We start from the raw sequence: 20,059 nt of genomic DNA, 5'->3' as shown, positions 1-20,059 counted from the left end.
AAGTAACCTTGTGCTTTGCCCACTGGAAGCAAATAACACGTAGGCCGTACAACAGCTAGCATACAGTGTCTGCTTTTAGTTTTACTGTGTCCTTTTATCTCACCAATAGGCTGTTGAAGCCCCATGAAAATGTTTAAGCAGTTATGTAAGACTTCTTTGACTTTTTAGTCTTTTATGTTTGTAGGGGATAGGAAGTTTTACAACTAGAGAGAGTGCAAAATCTATTGCAGCTGTGCATGGTAGCCAATCTGCTTTATTTTAAAGCGGAGTTCCACCCAAAAGTGGAACTTCCGCTTAATCCACTCCTCGCCCCCTTACATGCCACATTTAGCATGCAATTTTCTTGGGGGGCGGGGGCTTCAGGAGGAGTGGGACTTCCTGTCCCACTTCCTCCTTCTGCCCAGGGACCACTAAGGTGATACATCATATAGCCTTTTAGCGGCCCCTCCCTGTAGGCGATCACCTGGGACACGTGACAGATCCCAGGCGATCGCCTGTCCACTCAGAGAGCGCTGCGCTGTTCGCACATGCGCAGTGAGTGCCCGGCCGTGAAGCCGAAAGCTGTCACGGCCAGGTGCCCACAGTTGCAATGGAGGCGCCAGCGGTGAAGGGGGGACCGGAACGATGCTCCCGTGGAACGTCGCTTTACTGTGGAACAGGTAAGTGTATGTTTATTAAAAGCCAGCAGCTACACTTTTTGTAGCTACTGACTTTTAATAAACATAAAAAAAGTCTGGAACTCAGTTTTACAAATACAGAAATAAGGGCAAGGAAACATACCAGTATCCATAAGCGGGTGTGACATTACAAATTAAGACTCAACTATCTTAATGCCCATAAGTCACATTATGCCTCAAGGTCATTTCCAGAAAGTGAATATTCAAGCTACAGTCACAGAAAAAAAAAAAAAATTAAGCCGCAGATTAATCCAACTGGAAATACAATAAAAGGAAGGGAGGGGGGGAAACAACAACAATATAGATATAATCATTGCAAACATAAGCCTGCTGGTTCCCGTAGATCTGAGTTCTCAAACTGGCGGCCCTCCAGCTGTTGCGAAACTACAAGTTTCATGAGGCATTGCAAGGCTGATAGTTACAAGCATGACTACCTCAGGCAGAGGCATGATGAGTAGTTTTGCAACAGCTGGAGGGCTGCCAGTTTGAGACCCCTGCCGTAGATGCTTATAGTATAAATAAGCAGCCTAGAGAAGACTTATGGCCCGTACACACCATCCGAATATCGGACGACAACTGTCGTCCGAGGAAGAATTGTTTCAGATCTGGTGTACACTACTTTCGAGAGCCGATCACGACAGTTCAATCGAAAATTATTTGATCGGACAAGCACGAAAATTTTCCTCGTACGACACCAGATTGTACGATTTTTGTTTAGTCAGTATAGTTGTCGTCAGAAAATACAATACATTACAACACATGACATCACTTCCGATTTTTTTTTTTTTTCTGTTGTACGAGATTTTTCAGGACTTTAGTAACCTATTCAATTTCTACTTGCGACTATTAAGCGAAAAAAGTGGTACGATCTGTCGTACCATATTCAGATCGTGTGTACGGGCCATTAGAAAGCCAATCCCCTTCTAACTTCAGCTTGTTCAATTAAGCTGTGACAAAAAAAAAAAAAAATGGAAGCCGATTGGTTTCTATGCAGAGCTGCACCAGATTTTGCACTCGCCAGTTTTAGTAAATCAACCCAAGAATCTCCTACTGTGACATTTGTTAGGTATCGGTACCCTCACCAATTTGTTGGCTCTGCTGAGTAAAAAATAATACCAACTGTATCAAAGTGTATGAAGCAAGCTAGTAATGCACTGTATTCAAAATATCTAAACAAATGAGGTAATATGTCTTTCACAGGTACTTATTGCAAATAATGGCATTGCAGCAGTCAAGTGCATGCGCTCTATTAGGAGATGGTCATATGAAATGTTTCGAAATGAGCGGGCAATACGGTTTGTGGTTATGGTTACCCCAGAAGACCTCAAAGCGAATGCAGGTGTGTAATGGAGCCTGAAAATACTATAGCAATGTTTTGATGTGTTGGATGTAAAGTTAAAGGGGTGTAAAGGTACAATTTTTTTTCCCCCTAAATAGCTTCCTTTACCATAGTGCAGTCCTCCTTCACTTACCTCATCCTTCCATTTTGCTTATAAATGTCCTTATTTCTTCTGAGAAATCCTCACTTTCTGTTCTTCTGTCTGTAACACCGTAATGCAAGGCTTTCTCCCTGGTGTGGAGTGTTGTGCTCGCCCCCTCCCTTGGACTACAGGAGAGTCAGGACACTCTCTACGTTGCAGATAGAGAAAGGAGCTGTGTGTTAGTGGGCGTCCTGACTCTCCTGTAGTCCAAGGGAGGGGGCGAGCACCACACTCCACACCAGGGAGAAAGCCTTGCATAACTGTGTGGAGTTACAGACAAAAGAACAGGAAGTGAGGATTTCTCAGAAGAAATAAGGACATTTAAAAGCAAAATGGAAGGATGAGGTAAGTGAAGGAGGACTGCACTAAGGTAAAGGAAGCTATTTAGGAAAAAAAATTGTACCTTTACTTCCCCTTTAAGGAAGACTGAACTGAACAAATATAACAACTATGAAATAAATGATAAATAAATATGATGTATTTCATTTTGTCTGTTTGTCCACCTTCTGTGGTCTTACTGAAAGTTAAAGGGGGAAGCTGCACCAGATCTTGAAGTACATTTAAAAATACCTGCTCTTTATATTTAGAGTACATCAAAATGGCTGATCACTATGTGCCAGTGCCTGGAGGTCCAAATAATAATAACTATGCCAATGTGGAGCTGATTGTTGACATTGCCAAAAGAATTCCGGTTCAGGTAAAGTCTGCTGTGCATTTATGTAATACTTACCCCTACTCTACTACTACTAAATGTACCATAATGAATGGGGGTACGGAGGGGTGCTGGAGGGTCTATTGATGCTGGCTGCTGGGGAATCTATTGTTGCTGGAGGGGATTTTTTTTGCATGGTGTTCTGTTGTTGCTGGGGAGGTCTGTTGCTGTTTGCTGGGGGGGGGGGGGGGTCAATTGTTGCTGGAAGGGATCTGCTGTTGAGGGAGGGGTATTTGATGCTTTTCGCTGGGAGATCTGTTGCTGCTCAAGGTCTATTGTTAGGGTGGTAATTTTTTGGGGGTCCATTTGTTGCTGAGGGAAGTCTATTGTTGCTGGGGAGGATCTATTGCTGCTGACTGCAGGGGATCTATTTTTTTTTTATTAACAAATTCCATACATATTACTTGGCACCACAAAATGATACTTGGCTCCGTATTCTCTAAAAGGGGCGGTACTGAGAGGTGGGTGGGGTGTGGAATCAAGAAATGGTGCTCAGAGATGGGTAGGGGGCAAAGAGATAAATTGACTCAGAAAGGGGCAGTTACTGCATCTATTCCCTGGGGAAAAAAGCCCTGGCCCTACTTTTTTCTCATTGATGTTTTATTCCAGCAGAGATTTCTTATTGGGTTGCTTGCAGGGGCGGACTGACAACTCATGGGGCCCCCGGGCAATAGAAGATTATGGGGCCCACGGGCTTACAAATGGCCACCACGCCAAGAGGCAGGGCAGCTAAAATCTCAGGATTTTCACATCAAAAGCATGTTGGTTTTGGACATCAGGGAAAGATGTTTAAAAAACACAATTTCTACATATTGTCCCTGGTTTTATTGAGCCTGGCAACCCTGATGGGGCCCCCTAGTGGAATGGGGCCCTCGGGCAGTGCCCGAGAGCCCCAATGGTCAGTCCGCCCCTGGTTGCTTGTATAAATCATTGTTTTTATGTGATGAATAAAAGGAGTTGCTAGTGATGGGTGCATGTTGTATGTAGGCAGCTCCTTTTCCAGGGCACAATTGCAGATTATTACAACACCATAAAGATGTTTTCCGTATTTGCTCTAATCAGTGTTTTCCTATACTATAGGCTGTGTGGGCTGGATGGGGCCATGCCTCAGAAAATCCAAAACTTCCAGAACTTCTGCAGAAACAGAACATTGCATTCATGGGTAATGCTACCTAATCAGAAAATTGTACCATAACAGTAGGACCAACTTCACAATGGATTCATAAAACTTGGAATAAAGACAGCACATAATCTGGCCATGCATAGCTTGAATTTCCTCCAATTCCTTCTGCATTGGCTGAAGTTCAAGCTGCGGGTGGCCCTGTCGGTACCACCTGGGCTCCACAAAAGTTGAATGAAAAATCAAAAGGATCCAGGTGGAAACATTTTGTCTGAACAGTAACTGCATCTAATCTGATACAGTCTATGTTTGGGTATTAAAGTACCAGCAGAAGCTGCGTCTGCTAAAATGCAATAACCAAAAGCATGGATAGAAAAATCCAGCCATGTATGTTTGGTTTAACCTCTTCAGCTCTGGAAGTTTTACCCCCCCTCTTCATGATCATGCCATTTTTTGCGTTACGGCACTGCTATACTTTAGCTGACAATTGCGCGGTCATGAGCCGCTGTACCCAAATAAAATGTATGTCCTTTTTTCCCCCCACAAATAGAGCTTTCTTTTGGTGGTATTTGATCGCTTAATTTAGGCCAATATGTATTCTGCTACATATTGTTGGTAAAAAGAATCCCAATAAACGTATATTGGTTTGCGCACAATTTATACCATCTACAAACTATGGGATATATTTATGGATTTTGGGGTAGGGGTAGATGAAAGGGTCTCCTCAGCTGATCTCCTCTTATTCCTCCACCGCTCAGCTTCCAAATGGGTTTTTTCCTCCCAGAACCGGAATCACACTTGGCCAAGTCACCTTATATTTATTGCCCCGGATTCAGAAAGAGATACGACAGCGTATATCCTGATACGCCGTCGTATCTCTGAGTTCCGACGGTCGTATCTATGCGACTGATTCAGAGAACCAGTTATGCATAGATATCCCTAAGATCCGCCAGGTGTAAGTGTTTTACAGCGTCGGATCTTAGGCTGCAATTCCAGGCTGGCCGCTAGGTGGCGCTTCCGTATTTTTACGCAAGGAATATGCAAATGAGGAGTTACGCCGATTCAGAAACGAACGACCGCCCGGCGCTTTTTTTTTACGTCGTTTGCGTTCGGCTTTTTCCGGCGTATAGTTACCCCTGCTATATGAGGGGTAGCTAATGTTAAGTATGGCCGTCGTTCCCGCGCCGAGTTTTGAAATTTTACGTAGTTTGCGTAAGTCGTTCGCGAATACGGCTGGACGTAATTTACGTTCACGTCGAAACCAATGACGTCCTTGCGACGTCATTTACAGCAATGCACACTGGGAAATTTTAAGGACGGCGCATGCGCCGTTCAAACAAAACGTATAAAAACGCGGGGTCAACACAAATTTAAATAAAACACACGGCCGCAACACATACGTTACGCCGCCGTAACTAATTTTTTTCTGAATAAAGAACTTGCACCCAAAGTTAGAGCGGCGTAACGTATCGGAGATACGTTACGCGGGCCAGACAGATACGCCATTGTATCTGAATCCGGCCCATTGTCATTTCTGCTAAGCACGAGACACTTTTTTATTGTCAATTGGGACATTCACTAATTTGAACATAATTTTCATTTTATTTTTTTTATTTTTATTTTTTATCATTGGATAGGCTATACATTGCTCAGGATTGATTATTTTTTCTTTTTATTGTTTATGCAAGAGGAGTTGTTTAATATCAATCATATTCACAGAAATACTACCTATCTCACTACATTGTCCAATTATCTGACAACACCTGTTTGATCCAAGTTATTATCATATTCACTCTCATAGGATTTTGATACTCCATACTAATTTTATACCTCCAGGAGGAGGGGCATCTTTTTCACATCAGTCACTTCACTTCATAGTACCTCATTTGCAAGATAGACACTACGGGAAGAGTGATCCACCAATTTATTGCTGATCAGCAACAGGGTACACCATCTGACGGCAGATACCTATTCCACAACCTTCTTAGGTTTATTCACGGGAGCTTATACATTATATAAGCTTACCCACCAGTGGTTACCCAACATTTATCTACTGCATTACTTCATCACATAGCAGTGTGAACATCAATATTCCACTTGCCCTTTGCTATATGACCTATATAGGATTGGATTTTACCACAAATACCACTAATTAATGGGCAGCGCCACCACCCCTTTCTACATATGATACTTATATCTGACACTTTTTGGGAACCAGTGACACCAATAAAGTGATCAGTGCTTAAAAAAAAATGCACTGTCACTGTACTAATAACTTCCAGGAAAGGGGTTAACATCAGGGCCAATCAAAGGGTTAATTGTGTTCCCTGGGAGTGCTTGCTAACTTGGGGGGGGGGGAGCTTTGACTGAGGGAAGACAGAGATTAGTGTTCCTGCTTAGCAGAAACACAAGATCTCCATCTTCCCCTCTGACAGAACCACGATCAGCCTTGTTTACATCGGCAGACTGGCGTTCTGTCTGCCTAGGGAATGATCGGCAGGTCCCAGTGGACGCTAATTGTCTCCCACTGTGTCCAGTGGGAGTGGGTCGCTGGCGGGGTGCATGCGCTCCCCCGACCCGAAGAAAACAATCACTTGCAGGTGTGTGTGTGTATATATATTAGATGTGGGGTGGTCCGGAAGCGGTTAAACAAGCATGTTTCTACAGTTTAAGAAGCATGCTGATGGGAGGAGAAAGCAGAATGACATAGAGGTGAGCTCATCAATGTGCTGCTTCTCCTTTCACTGTCTTGTAAAAGGCTGGGGCGGGCCAACATACTAAGGACATCCTAAAAAAAAAAATCTAGTTTTGTTACTTTATCATTTTAATGTGTTATACAATTTTTATATCTATAGATATAGATCTTTTATTTTTTTCCTGGGGAGATCTTTTTTTAATCTGCAGCTTGGATACCTGGTAATTTGGTTTCCTAAATAAAACTACTATAATATTTTTCTGTGTGCACTTTGATTAAAAATAGAACTGCAAACGTTAAACATTTTAATTGGCTAGGAAGGGAAGGATTCAAATCTTATTCAGATTTTATTGCCGTCTCCTGGGCCTGGAAGTAAAGGGAAAGTTCCTCAATGGTGACACAGATGGTAATAAAAACCTGACAGAGGTTCTAACCCTTGCCCATTCTATAAAAAAAATAAAAACGTTTTAAATTTTTTATTAATAGACATATTTGTGTGTAGGACCTCCAAGTCAAGCAATGTGGGCACTGGGAGACAAAGTGGCTTCAACAATAGTTGCTCAAACTGTAGGAATCCCAACCTTATCGTGGAGTGGAGACGGTATGGCTTTTGTTGTTTTTTGGCACTGCCAAGATTATTTGTACTATCTGTTTATGTAATAATTGTAATTTGTTCAAGCATTTATCCTGAAGTTCTCCTCTTAAGATTTTCTGACCAATATTTTTTGTGCTATAGGTCTAGTTCTAGAATATAATGCAGAGGACAAACAGCAGCAAAGTATCTGTGTTCCCACTGACGTGTATGATCGCGGTTGTGTGAAAGACGTGGATGAAGGTTTAGAGGTAAAGATTCAAAGATCTGATAGATTTGTTCATACGCAGCTTGAATGAGAGCAGTGTGTATAACAAGATTTTATGAAGCATTTGCAAAGCTTATGGCAAGCTTTGTTGAAGCACCATTCAGTTTGGGGATGTTAAACACATATCTTAATTAATGTGCTCACTGTAACTTTAAACAAGCTGCTAACAGGCGTCAGCATTAGGCAGCTGCCTTAGGGCACTTGGCTGGGGGGGGGGGGAGGGGGTTTAAATCCCAGCCACTTGCTTTGTATTTCGATGTTTATAACACCTGGCATCTTTCTCCCCCTGCAGGCAAACGAAAACTTCCACGCTGCACCCGGTAGGAGTGAGGGTGCACCATGCAAGTTTTAATTTTCCTGCTGTCAGAGAGAGCAGTAGGAAAGCAGGGCGGTGTGCATGATCCGTTGTCAGAGCTGACCTGCAGGAATGCTGAGGGGCAGAGTGGTAGGAGGATCCCAGGTGTATACAGGGAGGGGTCGGCAAGCTGTGCAGTGTGGGTCAGGCCAGGGGGTGCTGGAGAAGGGTACAAAATAATTTCCAAGGCATTAGATATACCATGGAACACAGTGAAGACAATCGTCATCAAGTGGAGAAAATATGGCACAACATTGACATTACCAAGAGCTGTACGTCCCTCCAAAATTTATAAAAAAACAAGATGAAATCTTGGCTAGGGAGACTGCCAAGTGGCCTACAGCAACATTAAAGGAGCAGATGGAAATATCTGATAAGTACTGGCTGTGTTGTACATGCGACAACAATCTCCCGTATTTTCAATATGTCTGAGCTTTTGGGTAGAGTGGCAAGACGAAAGCCTTTTCTTACAAAGAAAAACCTCCAAGCCCGGCTTAATTTTACAAAAACACATTTGAAGTCTCCCAAAAGCATGTGGAGAAATGTGTTCTGGTCTGATGAAACCAAGGTTGAACTTTTTTGCCCATAAGTTCAAAAGATGTTTGGTGCAAAAACAACACTGCACATCGCCAACAGAACACCATACCCACAGTGAAGCATGGTGGTGACAGCATGATGCTTTGGGGCTGGTTTTCTTCAGCTGGAACAGGGGCTTTAGTCAAGGTAGAAGGAATTGTGAAAAGTTACAAAAAAACAGTCAATTTTGGCACAAAACTTTCAGGCTTCTGCTAGAAAGCTAAACATGAAGCAGAACTTCATCTTTCAGCATGACAATGACACAAAGCATTCATCCAAATCAACAAAGGAACGTCTTTACCAGAAGAAGATTAAGGTTTTGGAATGGCTCAGCCAGATCCCAGACCTAAACCTGATTGAAAACCTGTGGGGTGATCAGAAGAGGGCTGTGCACAGGAGATGCCCTCGCCATTTGACAGATTTGGAGTGTTTTTGCAAAGAAGCGTCGCACGTATTGCCAAGCTGATAGACTCATACCCAAAAAGACTGAGTGCTGTAATAAAATCAAAAGGTGCTTCAACAAAGTATTAGTTTAAGGGTGTCCACACTTATGCAACCATATTATTTTAGTTTTGTACACTATTTTTACTTCCCTCAGCCTAAAAGATTTCAGCTTTTTGTTCAATTGAGTTGTACAGTTTATAGGACACATATAGACCCCTTTCACACTGAGCCACTCATAGCGTCGGCGGTAAAACTCCGCTATTTTTACCGTCGATGATATGGGCGGATTTGCAACGCATTTCGGCCGCTAGCGGGGGGGTTTTCCCCCCGCTAGCGGCCAAAAAAGGGTTAAGTCCACCCATAATGCGCTGCTGAAGCAGCGCATGGTCAGCGGTATAGCTGCGCTGTCCAATTGATTTCAATGGGCAGCAGCGGTGGAGGAACGGTAAACGCACCGCTCCAAGGATGCGGCTAGTAGGACTTTTTTTTACTGTCCTGCCAGTGCAACGCTCCAGTGTGATATCCCTGGAGCTTTCACACTGGAGTCAATGTGACAGCTGTTTAAGGGCGGATTGCAGGCGCTATTTTTAACGCTATCGTGCCTGCAATACGCTCCAGTGTGAAAGCTAAAAGTTCTGAAATTATTTATCTTTCTAATTTTTTACATCACAGAAACCTGACATTTTATCAGGGTTGTGTAGACTTTTTATATCCACTGTATAAACACTTGAAATTGATTTACAAAGGACATACGTTTGATGCAATACTAAGCTGTTGCTTTCTGTCTCTTGGTACACTGATTAAAACTGTCTAGTTATCTTGCTTCTGGGTGCGCACACACATCTGTAACCATATAAGCCATCAAGTCATTTAATATTACTGTTGGATAAATGTGTTTTTCCTTTTCTCAGTGCATTTGTACTCGTATAAAATAAAAATGATGGTTCTCTTTCCTGGCAAACTATCAGCTGATATATTCTCTGATATATACTTTGCATCGTTTCCACTACAAAGTGCTGCTAAATGACATCTGTAGTGCTATAGTTATATGGAAGGAGTGCTAACTGGTTCTTGAACTCTGACCTAATACTATGCTTTTATTTTTGGGTCCATGCTATTTGAAACAACTGACTGGCTTCTTGTATCTCTCTCGTGGACGCGGTAGAGAGAATTACGCACCTTTAGTATAGCCCTCCTATCACTATCATTACCAGCCTATAGGGGCTATTAAAGTGGAACTCTGGACAAAAGCTCTAGGTTATCTTTAAACCTAAGCTGCACACCCATCATTTATGTTCTGACTTATTCCTACAGCAACAACCATACACAAATTTCAACATCCTCCTCTCTTGTGCAGTCACATTTGATGAATGATTGAAATGATGAAAGGCAATCAAATATCTAGTTCTTATTCTAGTTGTGTGTAAAAACACATTGATATGAACACATAGCTGGACAAAAAGTAATTTCACCATTTCCACTTTTATTTATTTAAATGTGTGATATCATGATTTAATGGAGAATTTTGTAAAAATAAAAAGTATGTGTGTCTATGTCTATATCTCTATATATATATATATATATATATGTGTGTGTGTGTGTGTGTGTGTGTGTGTGTGTATATATATATATATATATATATATATATCAAATAAACCTGGTCTAGTGTGGTGAAAAAGGTATCATTCCAAGGTTGAGAAACCAATGGAAAGTCAGTTTGACCATTTAATAATAGGTGGAATCCTATAAGAAAATAGTGTTGATATTAATGTGTTTACAAAAAGAAATACCACACAAGGCTTTTTATAAGTAGGCAAAAGAATGCAGGAAATTGTTTTTATTTTTTATTTTACTCCTATAGAGCTTCTTTATCTAGAAATAGGAAGAAGTGCGAGCCTTACCAAAAACCTTTCTTTCCATGTATTGGGTACAATAAAAAAAAAAAACGTGTAGAATTTGCCATCTTACAATTTTTTTGGAAGCAAAAGTATAATAATCAATTATTACATTTACTTCTTTCCAGTCAGCAGAGAGAATTGGGTACCCAGTAATGATAAAGGCATCTGAAGGTGGAGGTGGCAAAGGCATTCGCATGGCAGAGCGGGCAGAGGATTTCCCAAACCTTTTTAGACAGGTGAGAATTTTGAAATGAAGGCTTTTCTATACGGATGGAAAGAATGGAAAGAAACTGCGCTAAAAAATACCAGAAAGAAGAGAAAAGGAGGGAAAAGAGAACCTGCAACATAGTCACAGTCTAATCCCTCCAGGTGCTGCGATTACCGTGTAAACAATAAATGCAAGAAAAAAACTTAAGGAAAATATAAATCGCGCTACCTCAACCACCCTTTTTGCCAAACACAAACGTATGCAAGTGGGTGAACTATAGTAGTGTATAAGTGAAAGGTTGGCTGCTGTGTCAGAAGTGACCTATAATGGCCACTAGGGTGCAGCATGCAGCAACCTCAAAATCCCTCTACAATCATAGTGATGGTGATTTACAAGAAAAATAAACAAAAAACAAAAACAGAAACAAAAAGCAGTAGAGAGTCCATTAGATAGCAGGTAGTATGTCAAACACTTGTGCATCTGTGCCACATTACAGATTAGTTGTGAACGTGTCCAAAAGAAAAGAGTGTCATCTCCTCCACCAGACTTATAGATTGGCTTCTTACCGACTTCCCACGATCCCTTATGACAGGGGATCAGAAACCCCATATACTAGGTCCCAATCTCGCAGTTTCAGATATGCAGTCCTGATGAATCTCATTCTCCAAAAGATTTCAGCAGTATCAATGCCCACCATGTAAGAAACAGTGACAGCTCCACATTAAATGTGTAGAAATGTATTTAAAAAGTTAAAATTGCACTTACAGTTAGGCAGTTTAAAATTTGCTTCTGATCCCCTGTCATAAGGGATCGTGGGAAGTCGGTAAGAAGCCAATCTATAAGTCTGGTGGAGGAGATGTCACTCTTTTCTTTTGGACACGTTCACAACTAATCTGTAATGTGGCACAGATGCACGGGTGTTTGACATACTACCTGCTATCTAATGGACTCTCTACTGTCAACATTTTGGACTGTTTATTAACTCATTCAAAGCCAATACTCATTCAGCTGATGTTTTTTTTTTAACCAAGTGCTTTTTGTTTCTGTTTTTGTTTTTTGTTTATTTTTCTTGTAAATCACCATCACTATGATTGTTGAGGGATTTTGAGGTGGCTGCATGCTGCACCCTAGTGGCCATTATAGGTCACTTCTGACATAGCAGCCAACCTTTCACTTATACTACTATAGTTCACCCACTTGCATACGTTTGTGTTTGGCAAGAAGGGTGGTTGAGGTAGCGCGATTTATATTTTCCTTATTTTTCTATACAGATATAATACTGCTCTGTGGACACCATCATTTATGTATGGGGTGTCCTCTTAAAGTTGCTGATCAAGATGTGCACCCCTCCTGTATTACCATATACTGTAGCAGTGAGAATGACGTGGGGTACCCATTTTTTTATGGAAACCCTACTTTATATGCTTTGGCAGATATCTTTTAATATGAATCAATTTCCTTTTATTTTCTTAATTCAGGTACAGACAGAGGTGCCCGGATCCCCCATTTTTGTGATGAAGCTAGCTCAACATGCAAGGCACTTGGAGGTCCAAATCCTGGCAGATCAGTATGGAAATGCTGTGTCTCTCTTTGGACGTGACTGTTCCATACAGAGACGTCATCAAAAGATCATTGAGGAAGCACCAGCCACTGTTGCTGCTCCATCTGTGTTTGAATACATGGAACAGGTTGGTAACGTCACTAGATTGCTTGCAGACAAAATGCTAGAAATGTTACTCTGATAACTTGCATTGCCATATCCAATGGTAAATCCAGGATTCCATTTACAGCTTTTGGCATATTTTGTGCATAATATTTAAGTGCAACTGTGCCAAGGCTATACACAATCAAATATTTACTAAACAAGCAAAGAATGAGCCTTAAAAACAAACCATCACTGGCATCTCACACTGTGGAGTTCTTCACCTTTTAAAAAAGCACTATATCATTTTATAAGTCAGCTCAACTCACTATGTTCCCCCTCCCAGCAGTGCCTGTTGGCCTTCTTGTCTATAATGTAATCGCATTCCCAGTGATCTGAGACTGGGCGGGGGGTCATGGGTTGACTGAGGAGCTAAGTTGCAGAGAAAGCTTACTTTAATGACTTTGATTTAATTGCTTTTGAAGTTTAAGGATAAATTGCTCCACAAAGCTAACTTGTTAAGAATATGGATATGTTTGAATGTCCATAGCCTGATCACAGGTTGATTTCCCCTTCAAAGCACAGATCCTCTCCTCCCAAAAAACACCCATCTTGCTATCCAGCAAAAATTATTCTCCTTCTCTTTTTATTTTTTACAAATCCTAGATGTGTACGTTCCTTTTGGTAGTGATTGAAATTTGTTTGGGTGTATGCATTATTTATATCTAAGCATGCAATAATGCATTTTAAATGTCATGCTTCCATGTTGCTTATATTTGAGCATGTAATATATATTTGAGCATACAATACTTTTATATTTAATATGTCATTCTTCCTTGTTAACAGTGTGCTGTCCGTCTGGCGAAGATGGTAGGCTATGTTAGTGCTGGGACAGTGGAGTACCTTTACAGTGAGGATGGCAGCTTTAACTTTTTAGAACTGAACCCAAGGCTTCAGGTGGAACATCCGTGCACTGAAATGATTTGTGACGTTAATCTTCCTGCTGCTCAGTTACAGGTATGACAAGATGGAGGGCAGACCCTCGCCATTTCCTACATTAACATATACAGTAAGATGACATGACAGTTTTGTGGCCACCTGAATTTTTTTCTTTTTAGGTCTTTTTCCTGCTGTATTATCATTAATTATAATGTTGCTTTTATTATGCAACAATATGATGGTAAATAACCCATTATTTAAAATAGAATGCTGCATTCTGGTGCTGCAGCGCTTCAGTATTGTAGGCAGGTTTTTTTTGGAATGAAGTGTAATGTTGGTAATTGTAAGTAGTATCCCAGAATAGTTTGGAACTTACCACTGGGTAAAAATAGATTTTTGTATTTTATTTAACCCCAATTAAACTTTTATTTTAAGTACATCCTTAAAATGTTTTTGATGTTGTTAGGGCTCACACCATTTGCAATGAGCTGTATTAATCTGCACAGATTAATGCTAGGGCACATATAAAATACATTATTCAGGTAATTATTTAGTTAGATGCATGTGTGTCTTCTATCCATATTATATTCTGGATTATTAATTTTGGTTTTGCTTATGTTGCTGTTTGAAAATTTATTTTGCAAATCCTATACTTATAAATCGTAGCATATTTGTAGTGTATACGTTTTGTTTTGTTTCCCTAATTACTGTAGATATCCATGGGAATTTCACTGTACAGAATAAAAGACATTAGAGTGCTGTATGGGGAGTCACCGTGGGGAGATTCACCAATATGCTTTGAGAATCCCACAAACGCACCAAACCCAAGAGGTCATGTCATTGCTGCAAGAATAACAAGTGAGAATCCTGATGAGGTAAGAGTTTTTTTATGACCTTAGAGTGGCGTCACGCTGCCCCACTGCGCCTTTGCAAAGCGTAACTAACTTGCAGTTTTCGTGTGGGTTAGCTGCACTCTCCCATAGACTTCTATAGGTCCTAAGGTTTTGATGCTTTCAAGACACGCACCAAGAGTTCTGCATGCTGCATCTTTGGTGCGTTTTCAGAAATCACAACAAAACCATGAGACATCATAGAATTTTATAGGAAAGTGCAGCTAACCCGCTCAAGACCCACTGGTTAGCTGCACTTTGCCCAAAGTGCAACTGGACCGCATCAGGGCAGTGTGAAGCTGCTTTGTGGCAAATGTTGGTAATCATTGCAAATGGTTACCTTTAAAAAAAAAAATCATTGCAAATGGTACTGCTCACAGTTGTTTTACTTTTCTATTCTTTCTCCACCAGGGGTTTAAACCCAGCTCAGGAACTGTCCAGGAGCTCAATTTCCGAAGTAGTAAGAATGTTTGGGGATACTTCAGCGTGGCGGCCGCTGGCGGTTTGCATGAATTTGCTGATTCCCAGTTTGGACATTGTTTCTCCTGGGGAGAAAACCGTGAAGAGGCTATCTCGTTAGTAGTGACATCTGTCTTCTTTACCTAGTTATCCTATAATGTTCCTAACTAAGCTTAATGTTTTATGACCGTTTTTTACTTTGCCATTTTTATACTTCTGGTTAAATTTGTTATATAACCATACATTTAATTCCTTTTTTTTTCTGTACGTGTTCAGACCCCTGTGAGGTTTTTTAATTTATTTTTATTTTGCTATCAGTGCTCCAGCTGTAGAGATTTACTCTCTCTGTTCAGCCTGTCACCAGGACAGGAAGTGATGGGAAATTAAAAATTGTCACACTGTAACAGGAATACATTGAAAATCTTCCATTGGGGACAACTGTCTGAGAGAGAGATTTCTAGAGCCTCGTACACACGATCGGACTTCCATCGGATTTTGGTCCGAAGGGTGCTGTCTGTGAACTTGTTCTGCATACACACGGCACAACATTTCAGCCAACATTCACCAAACCACGTGTTTTTTCAGCACTGTACCGCCACCCTTTGGGCCACTTCTGCTATTGTTGTCTGATATTTAGCATTGGTTCAGAGCATGCGTGTTTGTACTTTGGATTTTAGTTGGACAGATTTGCATAAACAGATTTATTGCCAGGCAGTTGGTGAGCATGATCAGTCAACATATGTTGTTGTTAATTCAGCCAACAATTGTCTGACGGAGCATACACACGGTCGGATTATCTGACACAACACGTCCATCAGACAATTATGGCCATAAAATTGGATCGTGTGTACGGGCCTATAGACAGGAAATAAAATAAAATCTTCCCTGGGACATGGCAAAAAAAGACACATTCTGTACCTAACTTAAATGTTTTTAAAATGTGTCTACTTAGTTATACTTGATACCACACAGAATAATGTTCATTAAATGAAGGTGTTCATTAACATGTTTTGCTTATTAATATAGTACAACTTAGACATTAGCCTACTGATGTGGCAAATGTCTGCAGCCTGGAATCATGCTCTCTGCTCCAAAGTCTAAAACATCTTCTTAGTCATCCCTAAGTCTAATGGGTTAGCTGCCTCCTTAGCTCTGTCCAGGATGTATTTACTAAACGTATGCACTTTCACGCTGTTTATCATGTCTTTATACCAAATCATCAATGTTTTTGCTGCAGAGGTCTTCTTTATAATGAAGGTGCTCCCCCACCTTCCATCAGTTAGGCTTTATGGACACTTGGACAGCTTGCATCTCAAATTCTTGGTGTGAGAGGTGGTTTCTGAGTGCCCTTGCTCTGAGCCCTTTCCTTGGTTCATCACTTTCAGCCGATGTCCAGGTAGCCCAACTGATCTTCTGGGTCAGGGAGTCATTGGCTCAGTTCCTGTGGGAGAATGTTTCCTGGGGTTTTACTCCAGTCTGTTCAGTTCCCAAACCAAAGGTGGACATCTGTCCCATCTTGGATCTCAAAGCACTGAATGTATTAATTTGAGGCTATTCATTTCATTCATTCGTTTGGTATGGAATCCACCAGGTCGGTCATAGCCTCCCTTCATCAGGATGACTGCCTGTCCCTTGTGGACAATAAGAATGCATTAATACATGTGTTCATATTTTCAGCGCACCAGCATATCCTTCACTGTTGGTGTTTACCAGAGTACTAGTCCTGCTGCACTCTCAGGGTATTACCATTTTGTAAAACATAGATGACCACCAGAAAACAGTTAGAAAAAGCTTTGGAACATAATATAGCCTTGACTGTCCAGATATTACAGAGTCATTGCTTGGAGTATCTGGATCTAGTTCTAGACACAGTTTAGCAAAGCGTTTTACTTCCCAGGGAGAAGCGTGTAAACTCTCCTGCTGGACACTTTGCTTTTGCATGCGAATCCTGGGTCTGATGGTAGTCTCCTTCGAGGCAGTCCTATTTGCCCAGTTTCATTTCAGACCTTTACAACACATTGGAGGAGATTTACTAAGGCCCCTTTCAGACGTCCACTCCGTCTGTCCATTCATTACAAGTCCGTTAATGGACTTATAATGAATCCCTATGGGGACGCGTCCGTTAGCGGATGGAGCATCCGCTAGCGTCCGCGTCAGTCGGGTTCCGCTTTTCCGAACGGAAGAAACCCTATTTTTCTTCCGTTCGGCGGAACGGACCGGATGCAGACGGACAGACGGACCGTCTGCATCCGGTCCCCCATAGGGGAGAGCGGAGCAGAGACAGGGCGGTCCCTGCACTGTGTGCGGGGACCGCCCTATCCGCCGACAACTCAGCAGGGATCCCCGCTGAGCTTTGGCGGACACACGGAGCGGACCCAGAAACGGTCCGCTCCGTGTGAAAGAGCCCTAAAGCTGGTGCTCTCAGAATCTGATGCAGCTGTGCATGGTAGCTAATCAGTTTTTAACTTTTAGCTTGTTCAATTAAGCGTTGGTAATAAAACCTGGAAGCAAATATTCTTGGCATCTTGCAGGACACTGAACAATTTGAATGGACCTGGGAATCGTGGGCCAGATATATGCATATCTCCCTGGTACATTAATTTAACACGGCTCTCTGGATTTATTTGCCTTTTCTTCCTCCATTCTTTAACTTTTTTTCACACTTTTTCTCTAATGTATGTTTGGTTATTCAAGTGTTTTATATTGGCACCCCACATCTTTAGCTCCCTGATTTTGGGGCAGTTTTCATTGGGTCTGTCACCCTCAGCTAGTTGAATGGGGTGATGAGGTTCTGGCCTTTATTTAGCGGGTTGATAACTTTACTGTTTTGGAATTGACATTGTGGGTTTCAATACCTTATGTTTTGTATATGTTTTCTTTATTTGTCCCGCTGATGGCAGTTCATTTGTCCATTTGAAACAATTGACAATAAATATTTTAAAAGTAAAACCTGGAAGCAGAGGAAACTCGTCTAGCGATAAACATTTCGGAGCTTCGGGTGTTTGCCTGTTCCATTAGGGTCATCCAACCTGGATCCAGTCTTACAATGCCATGATTGGGGCATACAGTACATCAATCATCAGGGAGGAAATAAAAGTTTTATCACGGTGAAAGGTAGAGTGGATCCTGTCCTGAGCAGAACTTCACGTTTTAGCCTTTTCTGGTATTACATACCAGGCATAGAAAATTGTCAGGCATACTTCCTCAGTTGTCAACTCTTGGACCCAGGGAGTAGTCCCTACACCCAGAGGTAATCCAAGACCTGTGTCATAAGTGGGGGATGGTAGGTGTGGACTTCTTGGCCTCCAGATTCAACAACAAGCTTGACAGATTTGTTTCAAGATACAGGGATATTCTAGTGGAAACAGTGGATACTTTAATGGCTCGTGGGATCAGTAGACCCTGATCTATGCCTTTTTCCCTTTAAACTTCTTCCTTATCATCTTCACAAGATCAAGATAGAGGTTATTTCAGTGATCCTCATTGGTCTAGAATGGCACAGGTAGATGCGTAATCCAACCTGATAAGACTCCTGGAAGATGCTTTGTGGGCTCTTCCGGGTCATGTGGATCTTCTTTCTCAAGGTCTGATTTGCCATCCTGTTTCATGCTAAGAGTCTTTAACAGCATGGCACGTCATCTTTGATTACATTTTTCCCATGATGCTTAAAGCTAGGAAGATGTCTTCTGTAAGGTCTACCATTGTATGTGGAATGTGTGAGTCTAGGGGCATGTATCCTAAGAGAGTCTCTGTGGGATTAATCCTCTTTCCCACAGCCGGGACCATTAACTTCCCTTTCCCATTGGAAAAAACTTTATCTATCTAATTGGGATTAGGTGCCTTATTTTTGGGTGAATCTACACATCTTGGACCATATTTCCAATTAACTTCTCATGTCTTGACCAAGATGGTTGCCTATGATGTTTACCAATTTTCTCCCCCTGTTTCTATTTCTGTGACTTTGTGGGATTTGAATTATTTAGTTCTCTCAGTACTTCAAAAACCATCTTTGAACCCATTAGAGACATTCCCTTTTCTATTCTCAACCACACTAGTGATGTTTTTGGTCTTTGCACAAGGACAAGTTTTTTTAGTTTTTTCACCTCAATCAGGACATCATTCTTCTGTCCCTCTTTTCAGCTTCAGTCCACCAGAGGACAATTTAACTCTACTGTTTGGACTGGGAGAGTCTGTTGGCTACTGCTTCCTTTAGAAAGGCTTGTTCTCTATTTGTCATCCTGGATGGTCCCTGTAAGGATGCATTGTCTTTTTCACTCCTTTATCTCTAGGTGGTTCAGACAGACCAATATTCAAGCCCATGGTCTCGAGGATCATGTTCCATCCTTTCCCATCAAGCCACACTTTACTAGATCTGTAAGTTCTTCTTTGGCTATCTGGCACTAGGATTCTGTGTCTCATATTTGCAAGGCTACCATCTGGTCTATTATCTGTATGTTCACACATTTTCTCACAAGTTATTCCAGGTAGGTGTTCAGACCTTTTCTAATGACAGCTTGTGTGTCACTCAGTAGGTTAAAGGAGTAGGGTTCTTCAGGTAGCTCTTCGAGCAGCAGTCAGTCCTCAGACTTCACTGTGGGACCAGGTCCCGCCCCTCTGTTTTTTACTTTGGCCCCAGTACTGATTTGCTACAAAACTGAATCATGCTGGTAGTAGGAGTGTTTATCCTGTGCTGGCCTTAAATTTTGTTTATTTTGTCAGCGTTCAATTCTCCTGTAGTAGACCATTTAACACTTCCCATGTCCCTCAAAGGACCCCAAGAAATAGATTTGATAGTGAATATAGAAATCCTGTTTTTACACAAATGCAGTCAAAGTATGCAATTGTTGGCTGAAATTAGAGCAGAGCTATACTCACCTTCTCTCCAGCGCTTACAATGTCCCTGAGCTTCCCGCCAGCTGATGACATTTTCAGCCTGGCAGGGTCTAAGTATCGATTGCAGGCCCTTTCCATTGACCAGGCTGAGATGACATCACTCCCATGCATGCACAGAAGTTCAGTCATCTTGGCATTGGTAAAAATCTACCGTGAGCTGAGTTGTACAAGTGGACAAGCGGATAAGTGACATTAAAAATCCCATCTGTT

The 20,059-nt window shown here is 41.5% G+C and overlaps 1 protein-coding gene across 5 annotated transcripts in view; it reads left to right on the top strand.

The window, feature by feature from the left end:
- ACACB (acetyl-CoA carboxylase beta) overlaps positions 1–20,059 on the top strand; it is a 185,407-nt gene that overhangs the window by 84,773 nt on the left and 80,575 nt on the right. For all 5 annotated transcript variants that reach the window (XM_040351868.1, XM_040351864.1, XM_040351869.1 and 2 more), the window contains 10 exons: positions 1,878–2,016; positions 2,746–2,855; positions 3,951–4,032; positions 7,188–7,286; positions 7,422–7,528; positions 10,944–11,054; positions 12,505–12,714; positions 13,515–13,685; positions 14,321–14,482; positions 14,909–15,072. In XM_040351868.1, the coding sequence (XP_040207802.1) occupies positions 1,878–2,016; positions 2,746–2,855; positions 3,951–4,032; positions 7,188–7,286; positions 7,422–7,528; positions 10,944–11,054; positions 12,505–12,714; positions 13,515–13,685; positions 14,321–14,482; positions 14,909–15,072 (1,355 nt within the window). The remainder of the gene's footprint in view (positions 1–1,877; positions 2,017–2,745; positions 2,856–3,950; positions 4,033–7,187; positions 7,287–7,421; positions 7,529–10,943; positions 11,055–12,504; positions 12,715–13,514; positions 13,686–14,320; positions 14,483–14,908; positions 15,073–20,059) is intronic.

Source organism: Rana temporaria, chromosome 1 (assembly GCF_905171775.1).
Source record: "Rana temporaria chromosome 1, aRanTem1.1, whole genome shotgun sequence".
Taxonomy (NCBI): Eukaryota; Metazoa; Chordata; class Amphibia; order Anura; family Ranidae; genus Rana; species Rana temporaria.
The sequence above is the reverse complement of the archived record's forward strand: the minus strand, read 5'-3'. Positions and strand labels throughout refer to the sequence as shown.